This window comes from Protopterus annectens, chromosome 11.part0 (assembly GCF_019279795.1).
Source record: "Protopterus annectens isolate FY-2018-M chromosome 11.part0, PAN1.0, whole genome shotgun sequence".
In the NCBI taxonomy this organism is placed as follows: Eukaryota; Metazoa; Chordata; order Ceratodontiformes; family Protopteridae; genus Protopterus; species Protopterus annectens.
In genome coordinates, this window is record NC_056745.1 from 238,058,053 (window position 1) to 238,072,158 (window position 14,106).

At 37.4% G+C, this 14,106-nt stretch overlaps 1 protein-coding gene across 2 annotated transcripts in view; it reads left to right on the top strand.

Moving 5' to 3' along the window:
* ITPR2 (inositol 1,4,5-trisphosphate receptor type 2) overlaps positions 1-14,106 on the top strand; it is a 2,416,542-nt gene that overhangs the window by 2,177,054 nt on the left and 225,382 nt on the right. For both annotated transcript variants that reach the window (XM_044087657.1, XM_044087658.1), the window contains exon 51: positions 3,984-4,167. In XM_044087657.1, coding sequence (XP_043943592.1) covers positions 3,984-4,167 — 184 coding nt within the window. The remainder of the gene's footprint in view (positions 1-3,983; positions 4,168-14,106) is intronic.

Genomic DNA, 14,106 nt, shown 5'->3' on the forward strand with positions numbered 1-14,106 from the left:
TAGGCTAACGCCCTGAGGGCCCTTACAAGCCTAGCCAAATTGACCCTTGTTACCACAATCAGCAGCTATTGCCCCTGTCCAACAGGAACACAGGTGGAACCCCCAGGGTGAATTTGCAGTTACCCATCCAATCATCCAGATCGCATTTGAAGAGGGCCAATGAGGTGCTCTGTTTGATGTAAAGTGATAATCTATTGCAAAGGTTTGGCAACCTCTGGGAGACAAATCTGTCCCTCCAGCATGTTCTGCTGATGTCACATACCAAGTTTAGGTCCTTAGAGTGATTAATCCGTGTGCCATTTGACTTCCAGATGTGCAGCATTTCCAATAAAGAAGGGGTCAGAGATTGCCTTATACACAAGGCAGAGATCGCCTCTGGGCAGTCTGTATGAAACAGAATAAAGTGACAGAAACTACAGCCGATCCACATAGGATAGCTGCTGAAGACCTTGAATTTTCCTTGTGAGGAACCTTTCTGTTCTCTCCAATTGCTGCAGGTGCTTTGAAAAGTACATACCAAAAGAGGCATTGTACTCAGTTGTTGGTCCAATGAGCGAAGAGTACAGGGAGGTGATAACTTCTTTTCTCAAGGCAATATCCTTACTTATGAAACATGCTATATAGAATGCCCTTCTTACCACTGTGGAAACATGGTGATCAAAGGCAAGGCTGCTGTCAACCTGAGTTCCTAGGTCTCTCACCACTGAGTGTGTACTTAGGGTATTGCCATTGCTGTGGTAATTTGCAGGAACATCGTTCTTACTGAAAGGGGTGATAATACATTTTTTTGCATTGAGTTTGAGGCCATGACTTTGGCACCAATCATTTGTTTGCGTAAGACCTTCTTGAAGGATGTTGACATCATTTGGAGATTCTTGCCACATTAATATGACTTTCATTATACAGGTCCTCTGCCATGTGTGTATCACACCCAGCAATAAGATGTGTGACTGTTTTCAGTTTGTTTTGCAGAACCTACATTCGTCATTTTCTAGGTCCTCTGCCATGTGTGTATCACACCCAGCAACAAGATGTGTGACTGTTTTCAGTTTATTTAGCAGAACCTACACTTGTCATTCTCTAGGTCCTCTGCCATGTGTGTATCACACCCAGCAACAAGATGTGTGACTGTTTTCAGTTTGTTTTGCAGAACCTACATTTGCCATTTTCTAGGTCCTCTGCCATGTGTATATCACACCCAGCAACAAGATGTGTGACTGTTTTCAGTTTGTTTTGCAGAACGTACATTTGTCATTTTCTAGGTCCTCTGCCATGTGTGTATCACACCCAGCAACAAGATGTGTGACTGTTTTCAGTTTGTTTTGCAGAGCCTACATTTGTCATTTTCTAGGTCCTCTGCCATGTGTGCATCACACCCAGCAACAAGATGTGTGACTGTTTTCAGTATGTTTTGCAGAACCTACATTTGCCATTTTCTAGGTCCTCTGCCATGTGTGCATCACACCCAACAACAAGATGTGCGACTGCTTTCAGTTTGTTTTGCAGAACCTACATTTGTCATTTTCTAGGTCCTCTGCCATGTGTGTATCACACCAAGCAACCAGATGTGCGACTGTTTTCAGTTTGTTTTGCAGAACTTACATTTGACATTTTCTAGGTCCTCTGCCATGTGTGTATCACACCAAGCAACAAGATGTGTGACTGTTTTCAGTTTGTTTTGCAGAACCTACATTTGGCATTTTCTAGGTCCTCTGCCATGTGTGCATCACACCCAGCAACAAGATGTGTGAGTGTTTTCACTCTGTTTTGCAGAACCTACATTTGTCATTTTCTAGGTCCTCTGCCATGTGTGCATCACACCAAGCAACAAGATGTGTGACTGTTTTCAGTTTGTTTTGCAGAACGTACATTCGTCATTTTCTAGGTCCTCTGCCATGTGTGTATCACACCCAGCAACAAGATGTGTGACTGTTTTCAGTTTGTTTTGCAGAGCCTACATTTGTCATTTTCTAGGTCCTCTGCCATGTGTGTATCACACCCAGCAACAAGATGTGCGACTATTTTCAGTTTGTTTTGCAGAACCTACATTTCTCATTGTCTTCCACATGCTCAATGGATTTTTTCTTATTCAACGATTTTTCTTTCCGCTAATTTCTCTCTTAATCCTTTTGAATGTCTTCTATCCAGAAATTCTGGGCTTCTTGCGTAATAGCAGTAATGCATAATTACTTTCTTATCTTCAGTAGTGCACTCTGTTATCTTTATTCTCTTTTTTGATCTGTCAGTTTTTGTGGACTACTATTTCCTTCTACAAACGGGGGGGGGGGGGCTATTCTCCCCCAAGACTGACATAATCCCATTTTAGGAATGTTTTTATGTTTCAGAAGTGGCATCATTACACCTACCAGGATTGGGCACTGTTTTACCCTGGGACTTGTGCAACTAACTGCTTTTTTTATTTTTAACTTACTTCTGTCCATGATACGTGCTGTATAACCTACAGTCTCTATATCAGTGTTGTCCTGGTGAGATTTTATAAAAACAGGGTCCACCTTGTGAACATACTCACCAAGACTTGAGGATTAGTTCATTTCCAGCAATGCTACTCTTCTTTGCTTGCTGATTGTATCATTTCTCAACTCAGACCCCTCCCAGTATTGCAGAACTGATTTATGTACAATGTGTATGCATGTTACACAGATTATCCAGATTGGTTGAGGTTCATTTTAATTGGAATCTGGGGATAAAAACTGAGCAGTTATTTTTAAGGGAGTAAGAGGTAACAAAATACCTTTCAGCAGAACCGGGCAGTACCATAGTGCATATACAAGTCAGAGATACATAAAACAAAACACACAATGCATAGAAACAGACTGACAAAATGAAAATGCTGTACATATCTGTTGTGTATGCAATACATCATTTAATGCATCTATGTAATGCTAGTTTATCAGTTTCAGCATAATCCTGAATTTCAGCATACATTATTTAGTTGCAACTGTGGTTAATGCATGGTCATAGAAGGGTCACTAACCAAAATCGCTTGGTTGTGGGTGCATTTGGTGTCGAGAGAGATTTTCTTTAGCATTGTCAGTTTTTAGGGTGATGCATCAGAAGCTGAGCGTGCAAGCACTATTATTTCAGATAGAAGCTGTTATTGCTACATGTGTACATTTTAACCACCAGTATCTCTAAAGCTGCATGGCAACTTGTCTGTGATCAGGATGCTGGTGCAGTGATGAGATCTTTGCCTCACAGATCTGGGTTCAGTCATAGTCTTCAGTCGTAGTCTGGGTGGAGTTGTGCATGTTATTCCCCTCTCTGTACTAGCTCTTTCTGTGTACTTTAATTTTTTCATGGTCTGTTTTGCTCCCAGGAGGCAAAAAGGACTTCTTAAGGTTAGTTTCTGGCAACATGAAAATGCTCTTCAAACTTGCTTGCCTTTGTAATTCCTATGAATTGCTGTAAAAGCTCTTTTTTCCCCCATGTTAGTGGCTCTGATCTGATTCATCTGATTTTCTATTAATTTAGTTAACCACAAGAATTAACAACTGGTGCAAACAAGGTAAATCTTTTATACACAGGTTTAAAGAAACATGTTTAACAAGAAGGAGTTCTCCAGACATAGTAAAAGGGTCATCTGTTGTCTTTGCAGCAGGACAGCAGTGAAGTAGATCGCTATGGCTCAAATTAATATTGTTTGCGAGACTAGAGCTGGTGCCCTGGAATGGAAGAAGAGTGCCCTGAGAACTGAGGATGAAGAAAATGTTTTTGATTGTTTGATATAATCCATTATATTTGTTTTGACCTAGTTTAGTCCATAATATGTGCCATGCCAGTGTTCATTAAAGGTTGTGGAGGCCGTGAACAATAATAGATAGCAAAGCAAAGACAAATATGAAGGTGAATCAGAAGTGCCGATTTAAAACCAAAAAATGTACTCGCCAGTACAAGCTTTAAGAATGATAAAGGGTAAGAAGATGTAGTTGGGACCAACTAATCTGTGGTGATTTGTTCCCTAGCTCTTTGACCTCGTGCATAGAGAGGAGACGTTGCTGAACGTTATTAAAAGTGTCACTCGTAATGGCAGGTCCATTATTCTGACAGCGGTGTTGGCCCTTATTCTTGTCTACCTCTTTTCCATCATCGGATTTCTTTTCTTCCAGCCTGACTTTATTATGGATGTGGAACCAGCATTTAAACCAGGTACGTTTTTCTTTTAGAATTTGCTTATTGTTTGAAATGTTTTTTTTTTTCTTTCAGTTATTGCCACAAATCACTTGATACTGTTCAACTTTGGTGGCATTCCAACAGATGCATTCATTTGCCAGAGACCCACTTTTCTATGATAGGATTGAGTTTTGCTCCACAAGTGTCCCTGTAAGAAAAGCAATTGAATTATAAAATTAATGTTAAATCTTGAGTTGCAAATCTGGAATCCTTGAATGAATCTTACAGAACCTTACATGTATACTCTGTGGCTGTGAATACACACTTAAAGCTGTTAGATTATCAGAATTTCAGTACTTAAAGAACACTTCTTCCCTGGCATCCTCTTTATTTCATCCAATAATTTCTCTCTTTAATAATGTGTTTATTTAGCTAAATACTAACTGCACTTTTTATCTTTAATTCATCTATTTCCCATCAAATGCAGTACAGCCAGCATCCCAACTTTTCTTCTTTTTTTTTTTCTTTTTTCTTTTTGCAACTGAAATTTCATGTTTTTCACAGAAATGTATCTGTATTTATATGACATGAGGTAAGTAAGCTAAGGCTGATGAAAGCCCACCAGGTAAAGTTTGTGTCAGCCAGGCCAATGAGAGATTTGGCAGTATTGCAATACAATATGGGGAACGGTGAGAGTAGTTACTAGGAATTACACCCAGAAGATGTAAAAAAAAAAATTAATTTCGATATTTTGTTTAAATGAATGTTAAAAGCTGGCCTTTTAACAACCTGCATTGAACACGCATCACAGTGAATCAATGGACATTAGTCAGTAAGGCCATCATCCACAAAACTGCATTATAAGTAAAGAGAGAGGCAAAGCACTAGAAAATAAACTGTCTAGATCTTATAATGTTATGAGGATACAATGTATTTTTGGAGAAGCACACTGCAGATAAACTAAATAATATCAGTGTGGAAGCTGAGGTCTATATTAGTTCACTGAACGCTTAAAAAAGCAAACGGTGATTAATCGACCTTATGTAAGCGAAAGCTTACAATTTCAAACTGTCAGAACAGCGATTTTTTCATAGGAAAAAAAATTGCTGTTCCAGCAACAAAAAGCAAACAAAAAAACCCACTTTAAACATTACATTAATTGGGGGGGGGGTTGCCCCCCACTTAAATATACCAACTCTGAGATTGCACTACAGTGCCGAAAACGGCAAAGTAATGAAGCAGACAAGCAAATTCTTTAAAAGCTGCTTCGATCTTTTGCCATTTCCATCTTTTGAGTTAGAACAAGAATGCGTCTTCGGTCTTCTAATAGGGAACCTGGAAGTTGCAGTTGCACCATTTTTGGGGTATAACAAATTATAACAAATGAACCACCTGTAAAGATTTATTCATTCTTAGTGTATGAAAGATTGAAATGTAATGAAACACATTTGGTGCTTCTGTTTTTGGGTGGTGTTGACCTTTAAAGTCTAAATTCCATGGAATGAAACAAACAGCAACTTTTTCCTCTCATGTGATTCATATTTTGTCATTTATGTTTTTGAATTAAAAAAATGACCTGCAGCTGGTATTTGAAATGGGTATAATGAGACATTATATGAACCTGCAGCTGGCATGCATGAGTGTGATTCAGGTTGCACTTAAAAATTCAACTTCTCCTATCTATATGTTTACATCTTTTGCCTATGATCTATCACAGTGGCTTCTTCAGCTCATAGTTTATTAAAAGATAAGTATAAACAATGGTGAGCCAAAAAACACACACAAAAAAATTTTTGCAGGAGGGCAAGTTCCTCTGCACCTCACATGCATACTCCACTCCCAGATATCCCTAAATGATATATACCAACTCCATGGGCACACTACAGTGGAGAAAAAGGGCAAAAACCCTGCAAAAAAACAAAACAAACAAACGAAAAAAATTCTGCCAGCTAGCACAATACAACACAGAGAAGTGAAATACACTGTAACATAAAATTTTAGAACTAAAAAAACACTCAGCCACCAATACAGTGATCGACTGTAACTGTGCCGTTTACGTCTGAGAACGTTTTTGAATCATTATCTGTTTTAATACATTATCTGCTTAGTCGCATTATTGACTAGAATGGAAGGGGTACATTTATTTTGACCTAGTTGAATTGCCATTAATGGCATTTTCTTAAAACTTATATCAGCCATTCATTTATTGGTATACATGCTGCCCATCTTTTCTGGCATTTACAGGTAAGTATTGTGAGTGGTCTGATGAACATTTTGTGCAGTATAAACTGTATTTGAAATAATAAGTCCAACTGCTACTGAAATGCATTTGATAGGATTATCAGCCATTAAATTAGTTCATTTCAGTATTTTTCTAGATGACAGTGTACCTTAACATATTTAATACTAATAGATGTGGTGTTGATATACAGTAACCTCATGCATTTATATCAATTCATTTTTATTCTTGAGAGGTCTACAGAAGTATTTCCTGTATATATATATATATATATATATATATATATATATATATATATATATATATATCCTTAAATCCTTGTGTTGCCCACCTCTTCTTTCTACTACATTTTCTCCTAGTCTTTTAGATCCCATTTCTTCTAAAAAAAATCTTAACTCTGCCCAGACATCATTTACTGCTGTGTTTTTCTAAAACACCTTTATTAAATGATCACTTGTTAAATAGGCAAACATACATTTACATAAAAGTAATCAAACCATATTAACATGTTTACATTAACAAACATTATACATAATGCATGTTGCTCTCTACAATATAATCAAGCCAACATTACATAAATTGTTCAGTTCTTGCATTCTCTTAGGTCTCATTTCTGCATTTATTGTTCCCAGAATTTCCATTTTTTCTATGTAATTTACTCCTACCCTTTTGTAAATATCCCACTTCCTGTTCCTTTATCTCTGTTACAATATTCCCTACTTCAAGTATGGTTGATTTAGACTTTGAATTCTTTTTTCTAGTGATTGCTTTTTTGGCAACCACCAGAACTAAACTTAATAAGGCCTTAAGATCTCTAGCCAGTTCAGATCCCAGTTCAAAAAAAGTTCCACATTTTTCTCTGCCCAGAGTATCAGAAACAAATTAGACGCAATAAATTCATTCACACTCCAGTATAACCTAGACATTCTTGCAGTTATTGAATCCTGTGTAAAGGCATCACACCTAAGCATACAATACTACCCCCTCTTACAAAGCACTCCTGGATGCAAGATCATGCAGATGGAAAATATGTGGGACAGTGATCCTCCACTAAACAGTCTCAGCCCCTCACTCATTACACAAACCAATGCCTCCAGCCAAAATGCATTAAATGGGACCATTAGCTCCAAAACACACTTTTTCTCACCAACAACTATCTCCCTTATCCCTCTTCACCATAAAATTCACCTGATGTACCTCAAGCAGTGCTGTCTTACATTCTCAAACACAGCATCACCAACTGTCTTGGCCCAAATCATGTAATGTCTCTATTTTCCTAGCAGAATGCAGCATAATTCAATTAGTTCCACAACCCACAAGACCTGACTTGAAATCCACTGACCATTCCACCTGGCCTAGTCATCACCAACATACCCTCCTCATTAACGAGTATAAACAACTTCTGTCCACCCATCAGTGATCACTACCCCATCACATTGTCCATCACAAACCAATCTGTAAAACAACCACCATCCTTAAAACTTTCATGCCTCAGTCATAATTAAAAAAATTCCTTACTTATTTCTCCTGAAAATCAGTCTTCTGTTGCAGTTCATCAAAGCAGCCAACATCCGTACCACGGTTCCTTTTAAAGTGCAAGGCCATTTTTTCCCAGAAGTTAAAAAAAATATTTTGTATGAATTTTGTTCTTGTTTTTTTTTTTGGTTTTCATTTTTGATCACTTCCACTGCTTAAATTCATGTTCGTTTACTAAAGGAAATTTCAGTAAGTGACAATTCTGCACCCTGCACCCCCCGCACATTATATATACCAACTCTGAGATCATAGTACAGTGGGGAAAAGGGTAAATTACCCAATCTTCACTGTACCATGATCTCCATTCAAAACTGGAAAATTGTTTGTATGGTGTCACGCATATGAATTTCAAGTTTCTGAAAACTCAAGCTTGTGATAGGGACCTGTGTATGTATGTGTGTGTGTGTATGTGTCTGTATATTTATATTTTTTATATATATATATATATATATATATATATATATATACATATATACGTACATACATATATATATATATATATATATATATACGTACATACATATATACATAGATATACATACATCATACATTAATTTTATCAAAATGTCAGTCAACAGCTTTTTGCACAAAGCTGTTTGTTTTTTATCTGTTAGAAATGCTTGGGTTATTACATCTGTTTGGTTTCTGAATCATCTGCCCTAGGGCTGACGTAGCTTTGGATGCTCCATTTTAGTTGTACTAGTACTTCTGTAACACTGATATTTTGTACCTTTGCCATACATGGTTCGTGCTACTCTCCTTATATTGCAATTTTTTTAATATTCTATAGCATTAACTTGTAGTAAGTAATACCATTATGCAAATGCATTGCAGTTGCCAAATGGAGCAAGACAAACATCCTACACTAACAGAAAAGAAGCACATTTCCTGTTTATGAGACAGATGCTCAATGTCAAAAGGTGCAGTGTCATCATCCCGTTTGGTAAAAACTCTCTACCCATGAACAACCACATAGGCAGCAATCTACTTAACACCGAATGCGTGATAAGAGACCCAGGTGGACAGCCGTCTCTCCATTGATAGTCCCATCGCCACAGTAGTCAGGCAGCCCTTCTACGTGGCACACCTCATCATAAAAGGGTTCTCGTCCAGAAAAAAAGAGGTCATTGTTTCCCTCTACTCATCACTCATAAGACCCATTATAGAGTACTATGCCCCTTTTGGAATTTACCTCACAAGACATCTGCAGCAGCTGGAAAGGCCACAGAAGTACCTCGCAAAGAGGATTACTGGCCTCAAACAAATGCCCTACACTGACTGCCTCAAAAAACTCCACCTTTACTCCATAGCATATCGCCTACTCCGAGGTGATCTCTGACTAACATATAAAGCTATGTCAAACCCAGAGCTGTTGGACATGCTACACCTAAAGAATTCCCAATCCCTCCGAGCTGCATGCTCTAGGGACCTAAACCTTGTCACCACAATAAACAGGACATGCTGGAGGGATAGATTCCTGTCCCAGAGACTTCCTATACTCTGGAACAAGCTACCCATCTATGTCAAGCAAAGTTCTTCTTTGGCACTCTTCAAGAAAAATCTTGGTGAGTGGATGGGAAATAGGAAATACACATTGGGGATCACTTCTGTGTTTCTTCTGGACAGTAGCACAGGAAAATAACTTTCTTGGGTGGCGTAAGCTATGGAACCTTGCTGGCTAGGCTTGCGTAGGCCCTTTGGCTGATAGCCTAGTACCTACCTATGAACCTATGAAAGTGACAGACCACTTTCTAAGGCATTCTTCAGATTTTTGTTGGTTGCTGATCAAAAGCTGTCATGGAATGAACATTATTCTATTAATTTTTATGGTATGATGATGTGTGCTTCATTTTATTGCAGGTTACTTCAAAACTGGATTTATGGCAGTGCTGTGAATTTATGATAGTATAGGGTTAATACAATGATATAAATGATGTGTGCATAGAAGGGCAGTATATGATGCATACAGTGTTCAGTACTGGAAAAAATCTGTAAGTAACCCCAAGTAAATACTGTGCAAACATGTTGGTCATGTCACATTTTCTTCTTTATAGCACTTAAGCTTTTTTGCTTCTCATCACCATATTGTTGTATCCCTGTTTTTTTATACTCTGATGTCTAAGGAACTAAAATATACCTCGTGTTCATGGAAAATGAAAAACATGAAGGAAATTCAGGACTGATATTTTAATTGCTTTTGAAACAATGTTTCTGATAAAACATTAACTGAACTGTTCCAGTGACCCATCACGTACATGTTAAAATCTTCCTAAAATACTTTCTAAGAAAGTAACGTTTTCTGACGTGCACTTCTGTGTTTGTATATGTTCTGGGATTTAGTTGAAAAACCTGCATTGTTAAAACTCAGCATTTTGTAAAACTTTTGGCGAGAAGTAGAGATCCCCTATGAGGATGAAAAACAGTGCCATGTATACATACCTATTTTGCAGGATTTCCTGTCCAAATTAAGAAAGTTTTTACTTCAAAACTGGCTTTATGGCCATGTTTTGTGGTGGACTTTAACAGATACATCCGATGTGAAATTTCCTGCCAGATAAGGTTCAACTTTCATCCCACTAACATGGTGAAAAATCAAAATCTACTGTTTCACTATATTTTACACATTATTCCTCTATAGCATCAGTTGGGGAAAAAAATCTTTAGTCTTCTATTTTGGTTTATTTGTGCATTTTTAAAGGAAAGTTGATCAAAGAGTACCTCTGTAAATTTTAGTGCACTTGTCTTAAGTATGACCAAGCACAGCTTAAGATTTCTTACCTACTGTGCAGAGATAAACCCGCCCTGCTTTGACATGGGCAAGGACAGATTACAAACACATCAGCCATCCTCCAACTTAAAAAATGGGATCCAAGCTTTAAGCAGTCAGGCCTACACAAACTTCAGCTCAGTGACACATTTAAGCTGTTGTACTGTCTTTTTGGGAAGCCAATATTGTCATGGGTTTATATATTTACCTGTGGTTTCCAAAAAATATGTAACTTATAATGTTAATAAAAAAAGCAAAAACTCTAGAACATACAAGATTTTTTGAAAAAAATTGGGAGCTCCCTGAAAAGTTTGTCAGATGAGATAGATGTTCCCTTTAAACTTTAGCCTCTAAAGTGTGCCAGCTAGACCTACTGCAGGTCACTACTGTAATATAGTCTCACCCCTTTAATCTGGACATTGGCTTATAAGCTGCATGTTAGTCATAAAGCAAGCAATAATGCCTGACAGGATGTGTATTTCAGGGGAAATAACATCCTCTCTGGTATTGTGAGGCCTCTACACCCATGGAAGGGTATTATTTCCTCAGTAACACCCTCCCAGATGGTCAGTATTGCACATGTGTGTTTCAGGGAAAGTAACACCTACTCAGGGGTATTGTGCAGCCTCTACACCCCTGGAAGGGTATTATTTCCTCAGTAACACCCTCCCAGATGGGCAGTATTGTGCTTAGACAATGTGTTATGTTTTAAATTGTTTCATGTTTGATTTCTTTTACTACAATATGTATTTTTTTATATTTTTGATGTAAAATAATTCATCCGTCTAATGTTTTAAAGTTGCTGTAGAATATCTAGTTGTTGCTAGAGGAAGTATTTCATTGCCAGAATGTAATATAGTCATTTAATGTCTAGACACACACACACACACACACACACACACACACACACACACACACACGTAGACATGCAGAAGCAGACTCACACATATATGCACAGAAACAAACACACACACACACACACACACACACACACACACACACACACACACACACACACACACACACTTTCTCTCTCTCTGTCAATTGCATTTTTTTCTTCATATGTAAGTCATGCTTAGAGGCGTAAGTGAAATGGCAAGTTGTTGTACCTTCTGTTGTAGTTACATTTGTTACCTGATTGTTTATTACTATTATTATTATTAGTATTGTTTTACACTTAAAGCTGTGTTTAGTGAGCATAAAAAATGGTGGCCATTTTTCAATTTTTTTAACCCTTGTTTAATATGCTGTCATGAAGAGTCATACATATTTGTTTTTACTGGGCTTTACCTGCACAGTAACAAGCAACCTTCTCCATTAAGGTGGATGATTATTTAGCTCACTATCTAAATTGTAGTAACACCAATCCCAAATTCTTCTTTCACACTTATAAACATGACTGCCTTTTTAACTTTGCGTAACTTAAATCTGCCGTAACATGGAGAAATAAGGCTATGACCTGCTACTACTTTTCATCTCATACTCCTGAATTCACTTCCCTCAGTCACAGTTTGCATACTGTATGATGCTGAACAAGTGCTATGGGGCATCCTAGAAAAGAATCTCTCAACAAGTGAATAAAAATACATGCAGCAAGTGAACCAAAATTCTCATGCTATATGTGTTTAATTGCATGGCTAGGTATATTAACCTTATTTCATCACTGCAGAAACATTTAATTTCTCTCCCGGCTTAGAAGAACCTTTTTATTTCATGGATGTGTTTAAAGGTAGGATACTTGCCACTACTGTATTGGGCAGATGACGTTTAGGTTCATATGTAAAATAAATAAATGTAAAATAAATAAAAAAATAAATAAATATGTTCTCACAAAACGTAATGCCAAGTAGACCATAGAGTAGCTCAGTCATATTACTCGATACTGATGGGAGACTAACAAATCCTCCCATTACTTAAATCGGGGAGAAATTAAATCAACAAGAAAAAGAGAACAGGATTATTGGTGGAATGGAATTCATCCTCAAGTCGTGGTGAGTACCATTGCGTTGTGGACCCTGTTTTCACAAAATCTCACCAAGACAACACTGATTTTATATAGCATATATCATAGAGAAAGGAAGGATAAAACATAAAGAAAAAAGAGAGCAGGGAACACATGTCCCAGGATATAAAAGTGCCTAATCCTGGTATGTGCATTAGGGACAGTGTAGAATCAGGGTTAGGCCAGGCTCAAGGGGAAGATGGCCCACCTGTTGTAGAAGGAAGTAATAGTAGCTGACAAAAACACATAAACTGACCAGAAAAAGAGCCATACAAATGTTGACGTGAACTATTAAAGATACGAAAGAAATTATGTATTGTTGCTGTAACACAAGAAAAGCAGAATTTCCAGATAGAAGATATTTAGAAAGCTTGAGAGAGACATTAAAGGAAAGAAAATACTTGCACAAGAAAAACTGTCAAAGGCTTCAAAGGGAAAATTGTATTCATTAAATCAACAGATATATGAAAAACATTACACAGACAAAGGAACTCTATACTGCCTGAAAATAGAAGACAAAGATGATATGAGAAAATATAAAGACCAAATCCAGAGATTTTTTTCAAAGGCGCAAAAGATAAACATTGGAACAGGAAAAAAAGGAGATTTGGTACGGTGTAATATTTATGCAAAGGAGAAAGCCAAGCTAATCAATACTAAAACAAGCAGCTCAAAAGATATTTGAAGAGAAATACAGGCAAATGGACCAGATATGAAACATTTTACAATACAAAAAAGTAAGAAAACAAAGGAGGAATCTTGAAAACATGATTAGTAAGACAGAATTTCAACAAATAGAGACTGAATTTATGGATTGTCTGTGAAGTGAAGGATTTGGTGTGGAAAATCCAATGCAGGCAATGTCACAGTATGATGGAACTGCAGGTCCCCAGATTAAGGAGCAACATGTACAGCAGGAGGCATCTGAAAGAGATTTGTAATATGATGATGATCTGGAGGGTTCTGCAGGAGACTGGTATGAAAGTCCAGTTGAAGTTGCACAGCAATGGAAGGATCAGGATACTGGTACAGTTCTGACCCAGATAATGTTGTGGAGTGATGGGCCAAAGGGTACCTATGTGAAGGAGCAGCATATGAAGCAAGTTGTATCTGAAAAGGATATATTACAAAAAAATTTTTCCTGGAACTTTCTATAGATTGCTCACGGGAAACAGCAAAGAAAACATAAACATGCTCAGTCCAGAAGAAAATGATTTAAGGGAAAACCTGCTTCGTTTTATAGAGATGACTAGAGATGGATAGGCATATTAACATAACAAAATACATTACAGAAAGTAAATAAGTCCCAAAATGTTAGTAGACTGACAAAACAGATGAACACAGCAATCAGGATGATTATTTATTTATCTTATTTATTTAACATTTGTTGGCAGGGAAAATCTGACTAGGACAGAGCCTATTATCAGCGGA